Source organism: Pomacea canaliculata, linkage group LG3, assembly GCF_003073045.1.
Source record: "Pomacea canaliculata isolate SZHN2017 linkage group LG3, ASM307304v1, whole genome shotgun sequence".
Lineage (NCBI taxonomy): Eukaryota > Metazoa > Mollusca > Gastropoda > Architaenioglossa > Ampullariidae > Pomacea > Pomacea canaliculata.
In genome coordinates this window covers 41077224-41090937 of record NC_037592.1, presented here as the reverse complement: position 1 = coordinate 41090937, position 13714 = coordinate 41077224, and the positions used below count along the sequence as shown (strand labels likewise).

Genomic DNA, 13714 nt, shown 5'->3' with positions numbered 1-13714 from the left:
CAGTAGTATGGAATAAACATCCAAATACAAAAATTGCTTCCGTACATAATTAAGGATGAATGAATACACACACTTTTTGTGTTGTAGAAATGGAGATATTTTACTTCAGTTTATACTGGTAAGAATTATTTCCCTACAAAAAGCACAAGATCAGCTAAAAACAAAATATACACAATAATGGTAATAATTCTGTGTGTCTATAATTTCAACTGCAAGGAAGAAACAAACATAAACACATTGACAACCTCCATCTCCATGTCCAGCTTATCTCACTACTGACAAAAACTTAACAGCAGGTAAAAGGTGGGCATACACAGTGCTGATGGAGAAGAGTTCATAATATCCAACAAAGATCTTAGCTTGCGATCTTTGCACAAAAACAGAGACAAACATGACCAAATCAGCTGACCACACAATTGCTCCAGGTTTATGCATCAGACAAAGCAGCTACTCCTGGCAGAATTTTACCTGTAATAAAAATATATTTTTATGCTTATAAATTAAAGAATTTTAATTATAAATCAACTCCATACCTGTATTATTTGAAACAAGTCAATAATACATGATTTACATTTTCCCCACCAACAAGCAAATGGCCCGCAGGTAAGTCATAAAGATAGGAACATCTCACGTTTGCTTTATCATTGCTAGAAACACCAACCGCCTTCCTAGCTGGAGAATAATTCTGCAACATATCTTCTGCCCCTGGCTTTCTTCCTCTAATGGGATGATGTACTTCATGCATGATCTTTCATGGCACAATTTTTCATCTGCCATCTAAACAAATGCCCTGGTCTTCCATACCCAGAAACACAATTCTGTGTAATCTTGAAAGATTTCCAAGACAAGAAAACAAAACCCTGCATAAGGGGAAACTAATGAAGAATTAAGTTTCCAAGTATGGCAACTTTGAATCACCCAATGCTCCTCCCACTTGCTGCTACAAGTAACTGTTCCAGGGCTGGTGATGCTACAGAAAAGATCGAAAGACCCTAAGTTACTGACTCACCTTCTAGCAACTCCAAGCTAGCTCCACCTCCAGTGCTGACATGACTCACTTTGTCTTCAGTATTATACTTGGCAGCACAAGTTGCAGTGTCACCACCACCTGTCAAACAATACCAGTGTACATGAGCACTACTGTGCGTGTCAGGGGTATGTATGTGCCTTGGGTTTCATTCCTTCATTATAGGGGCACCATTTATATTCAGTCTCTAGCCTACTTAGCCTTTTAAATACATCTAAAACTGTACCATGATTTTGCTCAAATTCCAAAGAACAACCAGGCCACATACCAATGATGGTGATTGCTCCTGTCTGGGTGGCCTTCACAACAGCATCCATAAGTGCCTTCGTGCCAGCAGCAAAGTTGTTCCATTCAAACACTCCTGGTGGTCTGCTCGTGAAAGATTTAGGTCAAGATAACTTACACACAAAACTTGCTAATGCAGTTATTTACCAGCAACCTAGCAGAAGTCACAGTCTATCTGCCACAACAACAACAAAAAAATAATAAAGCCAACACGTTTACATCACCACAACATACAAATACTGATTTATATGACTTAATAATGTATTTTAAAATCTATCAATGACTCTATGCTTGAAAATCAAAAGAAGCAATTCTTTAACTTTACAGTTGAGAGTTTCTTGCTCAGCAACTGATCAAGTGATTCATACTCAAACTGCAAAAAAACAAGGGCAGCAGTAGCAGATTTTTTGTAATAGGATATCAAACATTATTCATCATAGCTGCCACTGCTAATAAAAGGTGGTAAGTCATGGAAAGCCTGCTGGCATATCTGTTTTGCCGTCACATACTGTCTCTGTGTAGTATAGAGTATTTTGCAACATGTAATAACCTGTGTATAGCAAAGGTGTTGTGAAATCTACATAACCTCTGTAACTGTGTGCTGTGGCACCTCATATACCTGTGTTTAGCATAGTGTGTTGTGACAATTAGGCCATATGTGTAGCATAGAATGGCTTGACAGTTTTGTCATTTACTGCATAGCATGTTTTGCATGTCACATGCTATGTGTAGCAGTGTTGTGACAACTGTGTAGTAAAGAATGTGACAACTATGTCATTGGGTATAGAACAGTGTTGAGACCTGCCATATGTTTGTGTGTAGCATACACTTTGTTGTGACAACTGTCATATACTGTGTGTAAAATTGAATGGATTGTGACATGTTATACCATGTATAGTATTGAGTATTATGACATCATATACTCTTTGTAGAATAGTGTTGTGACAATTGTCATATACCAAGCAGCATAGCATGGGTCATGACAAGTATCTCATATAGTATTTAACATAGTTTTGCGACAACTGTTAATGCTGTATAGTATGTGTTGTGACAACTATGCCATATACTGTACATAGTATAGTGCTGTGACAACCATGTCATATACTTTGTGTAGTATAATGCGGTGTTATAGCTGTCATATATGGTGTGTAGCAGAGTTTGCTGTGACATATGTTCTGTACTGTGTGTAGCATAGAATATTGTGAGAAGTATGCAGTCATACCCATTCCAGACAATGGTTCTTGCTAGTGCAATGACATCGGTGAATTCTTTAATGGTTTGGGGTCCAATATCAAGGCCCTGTAAAAGAAAAACAAGCCCATGCAGACAGTTTACATTATAAATAGAAGGTATAAGCCTACTTACTATCCCTTCTAAAAACAGCTGGTGTCAACTCTTACTATGTCATAAAGCAAATATTTACATGTGTTCATGAACTAGGCTTACATGGTTGAACAGTTTCAAAATAAAAAAATGCAACAATTCTCAACATGTGTATTACACTTATCTCACATTTATAATAATAAAATTCTTGTCTCATCTGCCATCTATTTTAATAAATTACAAGAACATCTAGCAAAGACCTCAGATGCAGCATCATTAAGCTCACCATGCAACCAGCTGGTATCCCTGATTTGATGTCTGCAGAGCCAACTTTAGCGTCTTCAGCAAACTTGTCACCAGTCACAAAGTCAGTTGGCAAGTGAATCTTCACACTCTTCTGTTCGGCTTTGTCCATCAGCTTCTGCACGATCTTTGAGCCTTCTTCATCAAACAGCGAGGAGCCAATCTGCAGACAAATGTTTTTATAAAAGAGATGTCATATACATTATAACTTAAAAAAAACATATTCCAGTACATATGGCTAAAACAGATTAATCTACACCAAGTTTAAAGGTTTTCCTTAAAGCTCTATCATGAATCAAAGTAACATCAAGAAAACTGAAATGCAAACAAGCACAAAAAAAAAAAATGCAAATATCTTTTAGCTGCCAGGTTCAAGGTTGATAAGACCCACCTTCATGTTGTGCACGACTTTGAGGAAGGTAAAGGCCATACCACCAGCAATGATCATCTCATTAACTTTGTCTAGCAAGTTCTCAATCAGCTGAATCTTGTCTGCCACCTTTGCACTGAGACATCCAAGAAACGATAAGCTATTAATGACATGTTCCAGCTAAAGACAAAGATCATACAAGATAGGACCTTTTGGCAGTGGGACATACAGTAATTGTAAATGACTTAAAGGTTGACAGTAGGTTAAATAATAAGGCACAAATAATGTCTGTCAGCATTATTTATTTTTCTTAAATTCCACCAAAGAGTATCAAAGAAGTTGCTGTATAGCGTATATACACATGAATGTATGTAACTGCCTGTGTCTCTCTGGAAGAGAAAAGTTAGAGAAATGAAAAAAAGGAAGGGATAACAAGTTTCCCAACATCTGCGAAAAACTATAAAATTATTAACAACCAGGAAATGCAAAATTATTTTATAAAACATAAGAATTAAATTTAAATGTTTTTTGCATTTTCACTGGTAAGTTTGAAAATCCACAATAAAATCAGCTGAAAAACTTTGGTTCCCCCAAATCTTAAAATATGCAAAGTTTAATCAATACAAAATATTATTCTGGGGACATATAAGGTTACCCTGAGGATGCATTAACATCTTTTCCATGTACTTACTGTTTACATATAAAAAAGCAACCTATACCGTGTCTGAGTCGCATCATGTTAGCAGACTATGGACTGCCATGCAGATGATATGTTGAAAAATGAGCTAAAAGAGACTTAAAGATATGAACTACCTGTAGAGTCAAAAAGTTATGAGTTAAGCATACCCGCCTAAAATAGCCAGGAAAGGACGTTCTGGTTTATCAAGAGCCTTGGCAAAATATGTCAACTCTTTTTTCATCAGAAAACCTGAAGCTTTCTTCGGCAGGTTGCAGCCCACCATAGAGCTGTCAACAGGTGAACAAAGAAAATTGAAAGTCTTCAAAACAAATTATGTAAAATGTAATCTGACAATTCACAATGAACTAGTGGATTTATGATGACATCTGAAACAACAATCTTATGATAATCAAACAAATGTAAGCACACTCATTTATTTTCTTCTAATACTAAGGTAGGTGACTGATGTTTAAAGCAACAAATGGTACATCATAACAATTTAACCCAGCAATGAATGCTGAAGCCACATCAAGACGGACGTGTGCCTGAAGCACACACAACCTAGGATCTAAGGCTAAGAATAATTTCATAGATGCGGGATTCCTCAGATTAGCTGCAGCAATCATTTCTAAAGTGTGTGGCAAGTCAATAAGCATTACAGAAGAAAATGTGGAAGGAGTAAGGCACTAAGAAAGAACAGGTGATACAGAATGATCCTATGTAAAATGAGATTCAACAAGTAGTAATAAAGCAGTCTGCATAAACACACACACACACACAAAAAAAAAGAATGCTCAGCTACATCTATCTATTACAGTTTAACATTCTACATTCCCTTTCATACATTATCCCAACTTTCATTACAAAAGCAATAATACCACAATCACCTGCTAGGTCAGACTGACCTGTGTGCTCTGTGAGCTGTGCCAAAAGCATCATTGACATACACATCACCAAGCTTTGACAGGGAGGCCCGGAATTTGTCCAGTGCTTCCTTGTCAGCTTTGATTTTGTTGCCTTTTGCATCAACTCCCTTGCCTTCTTCTTCCACATGGAATCTCAGATTTTCCAAAAGAAAAACAGAGCCAGCGGGAGGATTGGCACAAGCAGCCTCAACTTCACGGCCCACGCAATCATCTAAAAATGTTACATCTCTGAAAAAGAATGATTGTTGCATACCTTGATATGTTCATCATAAACAGAAGCATTTCCAAAATATCTCAAAGAGCTGATAGGGCAAAAAAAAGTCACAAAGGAGTTAGTTCATATGCAAACTGCCAATGAATTAATTTGATAAAAGCAAAGGCAAAATGTCACAAGACATTCTGACAAATAGAAAGAAATAAGAAAAACTCACTGGAGAAATAAAAAGCCAGGTGATACATTTTTAAAGGATTTTAGTAAAGCAAGATCTTAAAAGACAGGGATCTGAGGTCAAAGGTTATGGACCCCAAACTAAGAACAAAAATTTTTTTCTTTTACAATCACATAAAATGTAATTAGTTTAATTCTTTACTACCTGCCCAGCAACTTCTTCAGCTCATCGACAACAGGTTTCAGTGTATACTTGGGTTCCACATGTCCATCAGGCCTTCCCAGGTGGGACATGAGTACCACAGATTTAGCTCCTTGATCCAGTGCATACTTAATGGTGGGGATGGCTGCCACAATCCTAGAAGGAGCACATATCAACTACTTTTTTATTATTCATTATCAATGCCTTATCTGTATATCTTACTCTTTTATCTTTATTTATTCATATTTATAGTGAACTAGAAGCAAAGCACCAGCAAATTATCTACACCTCTGTCAATTATTTTATAACTTTATGGAGTAACATGCCAACTTTATGAAAGTACATTACTTAAGTACAACATATATGCTGTAAATTTTAGACTACAATCCATGACGTTTTTCTCCAGCTTTAAACCCTGCAGCTTAAAGAGAAATGCAGCTTCTTTGCAGATTTTCTAGATTCCAATTAATTTTTAATAAGCCTCACAATAAAGTGTTAACTGTTCACATTTTAAAATCGAAGCCATATACAGTTAAACCATTCAGATCAGCTGATGGCACACCTTCTTTATGCTGAAAACAAGTTTATGATGGAGCTTTCAAGTTGTATATAATTGTGGCGCAAAAAATACACTGCAGCTTATGTGTGAAAAAATTAGAGATTTCTTAAAATTTTTTTGGGTACAGCTTATATACAGGTGCGCTCAATAGACTGAAATTTAGGAACTTTTTCAGGTACATAAATATTTGGCTGCTTAGTTTGTTTTGTATTGGATTTTCATTTTCTGGGTGCCACACAGATAACAGATCAAACTGAATCTCTCACACCAAATGCCAATTTAAAAAACATCCTGTAATAGTTGATATAAATATGCCAATTATATAAAAAGTATGATCAGTGTACATAAATACTTCCATTTACACACCTTTGGTTGTTAGTGATAGAACCATCTTTTGCCTGGGGAACATTGAAGTCCACACTGTAAAATATCAAAATAATTTAGTTATGCTCACGAAAAAAGTTGATTATGTTGTTGTTCTTCTTCTTTCCTGAAAACTGGGTATGAAAGCATAAAATACAATGTATCTTAAGACTGTAACCCAAGTAGCAGAGAAAGAGGGGGATTTGGATCCCATGTCCTGAGTATTCGGGAAGCATATGGCACATCAGCCTGGAGCCCATAGTGAAAATACAAAATGGCTTTTGAAAGGCCGCATGTTTGTTTTGCCTGGGAATGTATATGGTGCCCTTAGCCCTCCTGTGTTTCCCAGAAAAAAAAAATGGGTCTTAGATAGGTCCCATATGGTTCTCAGATTTCTTGAAGATCCCACTTGAAATATTGATATATTTTATATTTTTCTTACAATATTATTGGTATTTTTAGGAATTTTGGAATATCCTGATTTACATTGTTTTTAAATCAGGATACATCAAAATAACCCTATAAAAGCCAAAATATCAAATAACAAACTTCATATCTTTTCAAATGTATCAAATTGTACACTTTTGCCTTGTAAGCCTCTCACAAATTCCCCCTTCTATCCCAGCATAACCACATGTGTGTGTGTGTGTGTAAAGATATATGGTAAAACAACGCTATCATCAGCCAAGGTTTGTTCTTATGGTTCACTCTAATGAACAAGCTGATCTCTTCAAAGCAAGCGTTTCCGAAAGTAATATACATGTATAGGGGTGGCTAGTTGTATACTCCCTACATGTAAATGCTTAACATTTTCTACCCCTGCTGTCGAAAAGTGCCTGATAAGCGAAAAACATACATTCTGAATAATTTTTAGTTAGACGCTAGGAATCATAAGTGATGTTTTAATGACGAACAGCTTCAAGTAAGCGATCGAAGTCGGAAAGGAGAAGCTAAGATCAAAGTCATCTAAACCTGAGCAATGGTCATGCGATGCATCGAGAGGAAAAGGCATTAATAAAATTGCATTGTACATAAGTCTAATATATGACCGAATAATAATGAGCTTGTTCTCAGGAAAGATTTTGATGGACATTCAAACAGGAAAGGTCAATGACGTGGCCTTGAGAACGTATGTCAAGGTTACGTCGGCGTCAAGCCTTGACTACATCCCTAGTGTTTTAGTTCATAATGGCGAAAAACAGAAATCAAAACTAGCAAATTTAGCATACCGCATGAGAACCCTTTTTCCTTTCAAGTCAACTTGGTCGATGCCGAGCTTGTTGAGCGACATGGTAAAGAAGCGGTTGCTGGTGTAGCGTTACGCAGGTAAGCTTACGGACTGTTGCGAGTGTTCAGGGGAAGCTATTCTCGATCCTTATATGTCTATTGAGAAAAATCAGAGTAATTTCCCCTAGTAGACGGTCCGAGACTTTACACACAGGAGAGTCTGTCACTTAGAAACGTGTTAATCAGGTCAGTAGAGTAGGCATCTCTTTAATAAAAGACTATACCCTTAAGCACATTGCAATACTATTTTTAATACTAAGCGAAAAATATCTACTTTATCCAGCTAAACCAAATTTTTGACTATGTACACATACACGCACATATAAGAAGAATAATCCATCGATCGGGTTTTGTGGGATTTTTAATGTTTTTAATTCCTTTAAAAAGAATTTCTTTTTTCCGAAATCCTCCAGGTAGGCTGAAAGTGGACTGTCCGCAAGAAGCTAGGTTGAATTTTTGAGATTTGAGTAAGGTGTTTATCTTTTATATATATAGATATAAAGTCCAGTGCTGATAACAGAGGACCGTTGCAGACCGCATAGTGATTTATTTTATTTTGCGTCTTCGCTGTCCTGTTTGGTGTTGAAGGTCTAATGGTATTTGGCTTTTTTTTTTTAAAGGAAGTCTTGGCTTAGCCTTAGCCTTGCATTCCACAGTAAAACTACTGCTTTTCGGTAAGATTTGTTCCTAATAATATTAAGACCATAAAGAACATATAATAGCTCTTGTTCATCCAAAATAATTTTAGTATCGTTGAATTTAATTAGTGTTGTTTATACACATGCTGTCAGTGCAAACGCCGCACTTCAGACGAATGAACAGTCAAAGCGGATATTGAAAAATGTCTATTAACCAGTTCCGACTGCTCATAAGCAATTTAATTAATTATTCAGATTTTGATCGGTTTAAGCACCCCGTGGATCCACAATCACGCATGTGTAATACAGGAACAAGTTGCTGACAGGCGACCGACCATTTACCGATTGGACCAAGTCGATTCGTTCACAGATGAATCACTTTGACCATCGAGTACAGAAGTTACCGGAAATTTCGGTTTATTGAGCGCACCTGCATATAACCCGCACCCACTAAATTTTTTAACTACTGTTTTCCCAGATAAGCCACACTGCTCTAAAAGCCACAAATATCTATAACTTGGAATTTGCAACGTAATCAATATTTTGTCTCGTTTTTGACACACATGTAGCCAAAACATTTAGCAGTCACTCGAAAAGTCAAGCGACAATATGTCAATCGATCTGCAAAGAACGATTTTTGGTGACAAATGCACATTATAACCTGACTGAATGTGCATCACGTGTAACCTTCCTTCTTCCACACAACATCAATGGCAAGCTAGTTGGCCTGATGGTAGAACCGGCCCTGTGTGTGTGAGTAGGGTGTTGTGGGAGGCAAAGAAAGTCGAGACGTTTGTGATGAGCAGCTTCTGTCATCGGTAAAAAAATCGTTCCTGGCTGTAGTCGAATGGACTTGTGGGTGTATAGTCGAATCAACTTAACCCAATGGGTAAATAGCAGGATCATGGTTGTCCACCTACCTCTCCTTCCCAAACCAATACAGGGTTTCCTATTTACGAAGGTGCAAAAGTTTAATTACCGTCAGTGTCGGCTGTAAAGTGATAGACATTCTTTACAAGGTTTCTAACTAAAGGTTTTCTTTGCTTTGTGTTTTCTTTAATGATCACTATTTTCTTGAACGAGTCGCATGATTATCTACTGCTCTTTTGACATGTTTTTGGACATCTATCATAATCAAAAAAAGTGAAAAAAGCCCTGTATGGTGATTATGAATGTTTGAATATTTTGTAGACCCCAAATGTACATGCTTACTGGTCCTTTCTGGTCAATAAGTATTTATTCTTTCACATTTTATAAGAAAGTATCAACGTCCTGAGAACTACAAAAGCTGCGTAGAGAACTGACTACCGTCTTAGTTAATATTTCTTTGATTAGAAGCAACAAGAAGAAAAAAATATAAAGTCACAATGGTTAAAAACTGAAATGCTCTGTGATCATATTCTTCATGGTGTATTTTGTACCCTTAGATCAGGGGTCTCAAACACGCGGCCCGCGGGCCGAATGCGGCCCGCGAAACATTTTTGTGCGGCCCTCGGCCACGTCCGCGGTGTATATGTATGTTGTGCTTGGTGATTAACTCCCGCAGTGAAAACTACCCCCGTTATTAGTGACAGAGACAACCTCAACTTATTTTAATAAACTAAACTGCCTGTGCATGTAATAAACTACACTAAATGTAATTAATAATTATAAAACTTTATTTTAGCATTTAACTGCAGTGACAGTAGTGTTCGTAAAATTTAATGAAAAAACATTTTCTTTTCGTAGTGCGGCCCGCTGACTGGCTGTTACTTTCCACTGCGGCCCACATGCTAATATGAGTTTGAGACCCCTGCCTTAGATACTTTTTAACACCTTTCCAAAGAACGGAAGAAAGACTGCTTTCTTAACAAAAGACAAAAGTTTTTGATTGTAAATTTTAAGAGCAGAAGAATTTTTATTCTTTTATAAAAGACTGCTTCTTCTAGCTTCAAAAACTGTATTCGGCGATCAGCTCATCAGAAGAAATAATCACAATTCTCCATCAGTCTGAATAATTCAAACAAGTTAGGTCAGAACTGATACAGAATCTCTGACCCCACTGATTTGTCCACGGTCATCGCGTGCAGATGAAGCTTCAGATGAACCCAGGACGACCACTGACAAGATCTTGTACTGACCGGATATAACAACAGACTTTAAGAATGGATGGACAGAAAGCTTGTGGATGAGAAAGAGAGACTATCTTTTATTTTGTTTTGATATTTCATTTGATTTGTTCGTTTGTTTGTTTGGTTTTTTTTCAGTGTTGGTGGAGGAGGAGGAGGCGTAGAGGGTGGAACAACGGCAGCACTGTTTCTTGTAGTTACAGGTCGATTCAACGATTTGCCAATTTGACCAAGTCAATTCGATCACGATCCCGAGTCGATTCGACCACAGTCATAGTTTGATCACTGCCCTCAGTCGATTCGACCACCGAGTACAGATTATTGTCCAGTGTAATCACACATTCGATCGTTATCCGTTGTATGCAGAGAAAAGAAAACGACTTTTTCTTTGTTATACGTGATATACATAGGTCAGCCGCCATTGTTAGTAAATGAAAAGTAGAGACTGCTAGAGGTGACGCATGAATACTTTTGTCTGAGCTAGAAAAATCAAACATTTCTTGTTTAGTTAAATTTACACAGTCAGCATGGCACAGCGGTAAGGTTCATGGCAACTATTTCTCTTAAATAAAGCATTAAAAATGTGAAGATGTTAAAATTTGTACAAAATTCTGATTGATATTGGCTTGAACCCTCTCTTTATTTCTCTCCCTCCCTCTCTCTCACACGCACGCGCGCGCGCACACACACACACACAGATCGACATGCGTCAACTAAAGGACAGTATATATAACAATTCACTAATTCACTTACCGTAAATTTAAATCTATTGAACGCATCTGTACATAAGCCGCACCCACTTAATTAAAAAAATCTCTACTATTTTGTTGTTGTTGTTTTTTTTTTTTTTTTTTTTTTTTTTTACAAATAAACCGTACTGATTTATAAGCCACAAATATAGACGACTTAAAATCTTCATCGTTATAAATGGTGTACCAGTGTGACGTAGTACACTGTTACGGCCCTCGTATGTGTTTTGGAGGCTGAGTTTTACAGGTTAGTTTTATATCGCTTATATTTGCTGCGACATGAAAACACGCAAACCGTTCTAGTCGGTCTTTAAAACTGGCGACAAAAGTTTATGGCCCACAATTTAAGGAATTTGGAAGCAGTATTAACACATAGATGATAATTTGATCAATTTAATATTGGTTGTGGTCGAATGGACTAATAGTCAAGACCAGAACTTGAGCTATCTGTGAGAGGTGGATGGCCGTGGCGCAGTTTCCGGTTTCAGAGGAAAAGAGAACTCCCTCAAAGCACCGAAGGCGGGAGGATTACGACCAATCAGGGAAGTGTTTACACAGTCGCTATACCTGGCATTGTTCATCCATGCGCGTGGCACTAGGTGTTGTATAACAGTATAATCAGGTCAACAAGTAATCGTCGAAAAAGCGCCAGCAACATCCCTGGACTGGGACAGCGCTCGGTATTCGTGTTGCTGGTGAAACGGTCGTCGCTCCGTGATGTCTTTGGCTCATGCTTATGTTCCTGAAGGAGCATGCTCTCAGCTCTTGAGACAAGAACTAGATATGGACAGCATACAAAGGACGGAAGAAAAAACCGTGCAGCAAGTAATAAAAGATAAATATAGGAGACGCAAAGAGAATCAGGGAACAAACAGTAAGGATTGAGAGATTTGTGAATTTGCAGAGGAGATGGAGAAGTCAATAGACGGCAAAAAGTAAAAGGGATAGAAGGCGGACTAGCAATATTGTTAGGAGTTTTAGTGTATGTTTAAAGGACTCCAGCAGGTGGGTATGTGGTAGATATGGAAGGGGAATATATGTTTATTTCATTTTTGATCTCTTCATGCACGTCAATAATGAATTTTAATTCTCACAAAAAACTTTATATTTGTATATTACATACATAATATCACAAATGACACAATTGAATTACACAATTCTGTAAACATCAACAACGTTAGCAGTTGTAAGGCTCCTTTGAGTCTTTTATTTTGCTGTCTCGGTAGCCTCGGATTTGAACAGTTCGCGCACTTTAATTTCATTCTGCAACAAAGAATCACATCATCCATAACTATTGGTATCTTCAATTATTCCGCACCATCGGGTGGTCCAACTTTTGAAATAGCAAATGTTGAAAGATACGATTTCCAAAGCGAGGGATTTGGGGATCAACAGCCTTGTCATCGAGTGGGTGTACTGAAGACTAATTCAGAGCATCCTCACACTCTGTGTGCTTCGGCAATCAAGAATAATGATTCTTTAATGAGGGTGGTCAAGAATGTTAGCAAGATTCTTGGCTTTCCACAAAGACCATTAAGTGACATATACACCAGGAGCGTGAGTTTAAAAGCTTTATCACTGTTCCGTCTAACCCACTACATCCCAATTCAAAATGCTGCGCTCTTGTTGCAGACGGAGACAAATAATCACCAAGAGCAGCTCTTTTGCTAAGTACTTCTACCAAGTTTTATATCATTCTTCAACAAGACTGATAAATGACCCCTAGTGTTCCTACCTGTAGCATGTAGCACTCATTAGGATGTGACCTGGCATGAGTTCTCGCTGGGTGGTTGAGTGTAACTGGGTGTGTGTTGGGGGATGTATTTTGTTGTAGTTGATCACTTAAAAACGAACTCAATTTTATATCTTGTTTGTGGACAAAAGTACACAATAACACGAGCTATACTGCACTGTAAAAACATAGTGATAGGTAAATAAAAACTAGAAAACTTTAAACGCACAAGTTGTTACCTTATAGGGGTTGGGGGGGGGAGAGGAATAAGCTAAACATAAACTGGAAAATGTAATTAACCGCCTTCGTTCAAGTACTCAAATAAATATTTCAGTCATCTAACAATCTAAACATTGTGGTAAATCAACATTTTGGTTAGGGGTAATAGATAAACATTCTAGTTAGCAAAAAAAAAAAAATGTGCACTGTAACTACTCAACAAGACGGTCATTGTGATCCGTTAACAGAATAATGAGCATCGTGCGATTTGGTGCACACAATTAAGCAATATGACCATTTTGATTAGTGAATAAGATGAACTCGATGATATGCTATATTTAGCTCGCTTTCTGATATTCGAGAACAAAATTCTTGACTTGGTATCAGCCGGGACCTTAGGGTAGTCGCTGAGCCTTACAGACGATGTATACAATGTCCAACAGACTCGAGGCAACGGTTCATTGTCTGCTTATGACAGGCAGGAGGAGATAATACTTGGCGATTTAGAGCTGTCAAAGAACTCTTAGTATGAGTAATGTAGAGTGGCACAGCTTTG

At 37.5% G+C, this 13714-nt stretch overlaps 1 protein-coding gene across 1 annotated transcript; it reads right to left on the bottom strand.

The window, feature by feature from the left end:
* Window positions 1-73: 73 nt before the first annotated feature.
* LOC112560053 (phosphoglycerate kinase 1-like) lies at window positions 74-7814 on the bottom strand. Its single transcript, XM_025231622.1, has 11 exons — window positions 7655-7814; window positions 6429-6482; window positions 5507-5659; window positions 4893-5141; window positions 4155-4274; window positions 3330-3444; window positions 2922-3101; window positions 2535-2611; window positions 1296-1396; window positions 1010-1108; window positions 74-468 (listed from the first exon to the last, which is right to left on the bottom strand). The coding sequence occupies exons 1-11, from the start codon at window positions 7714-7716 to the stop codon at window positions 428-430; spliced, it is 1251 nt and encodes a 416-aa protein (XP_025087407.1). The 5' UTR covers window positions 7717-7814; the 3' UTR covers window positions 74-427.
* Window positions 7815-13714: the final 5900 nt, after the last annotated feature.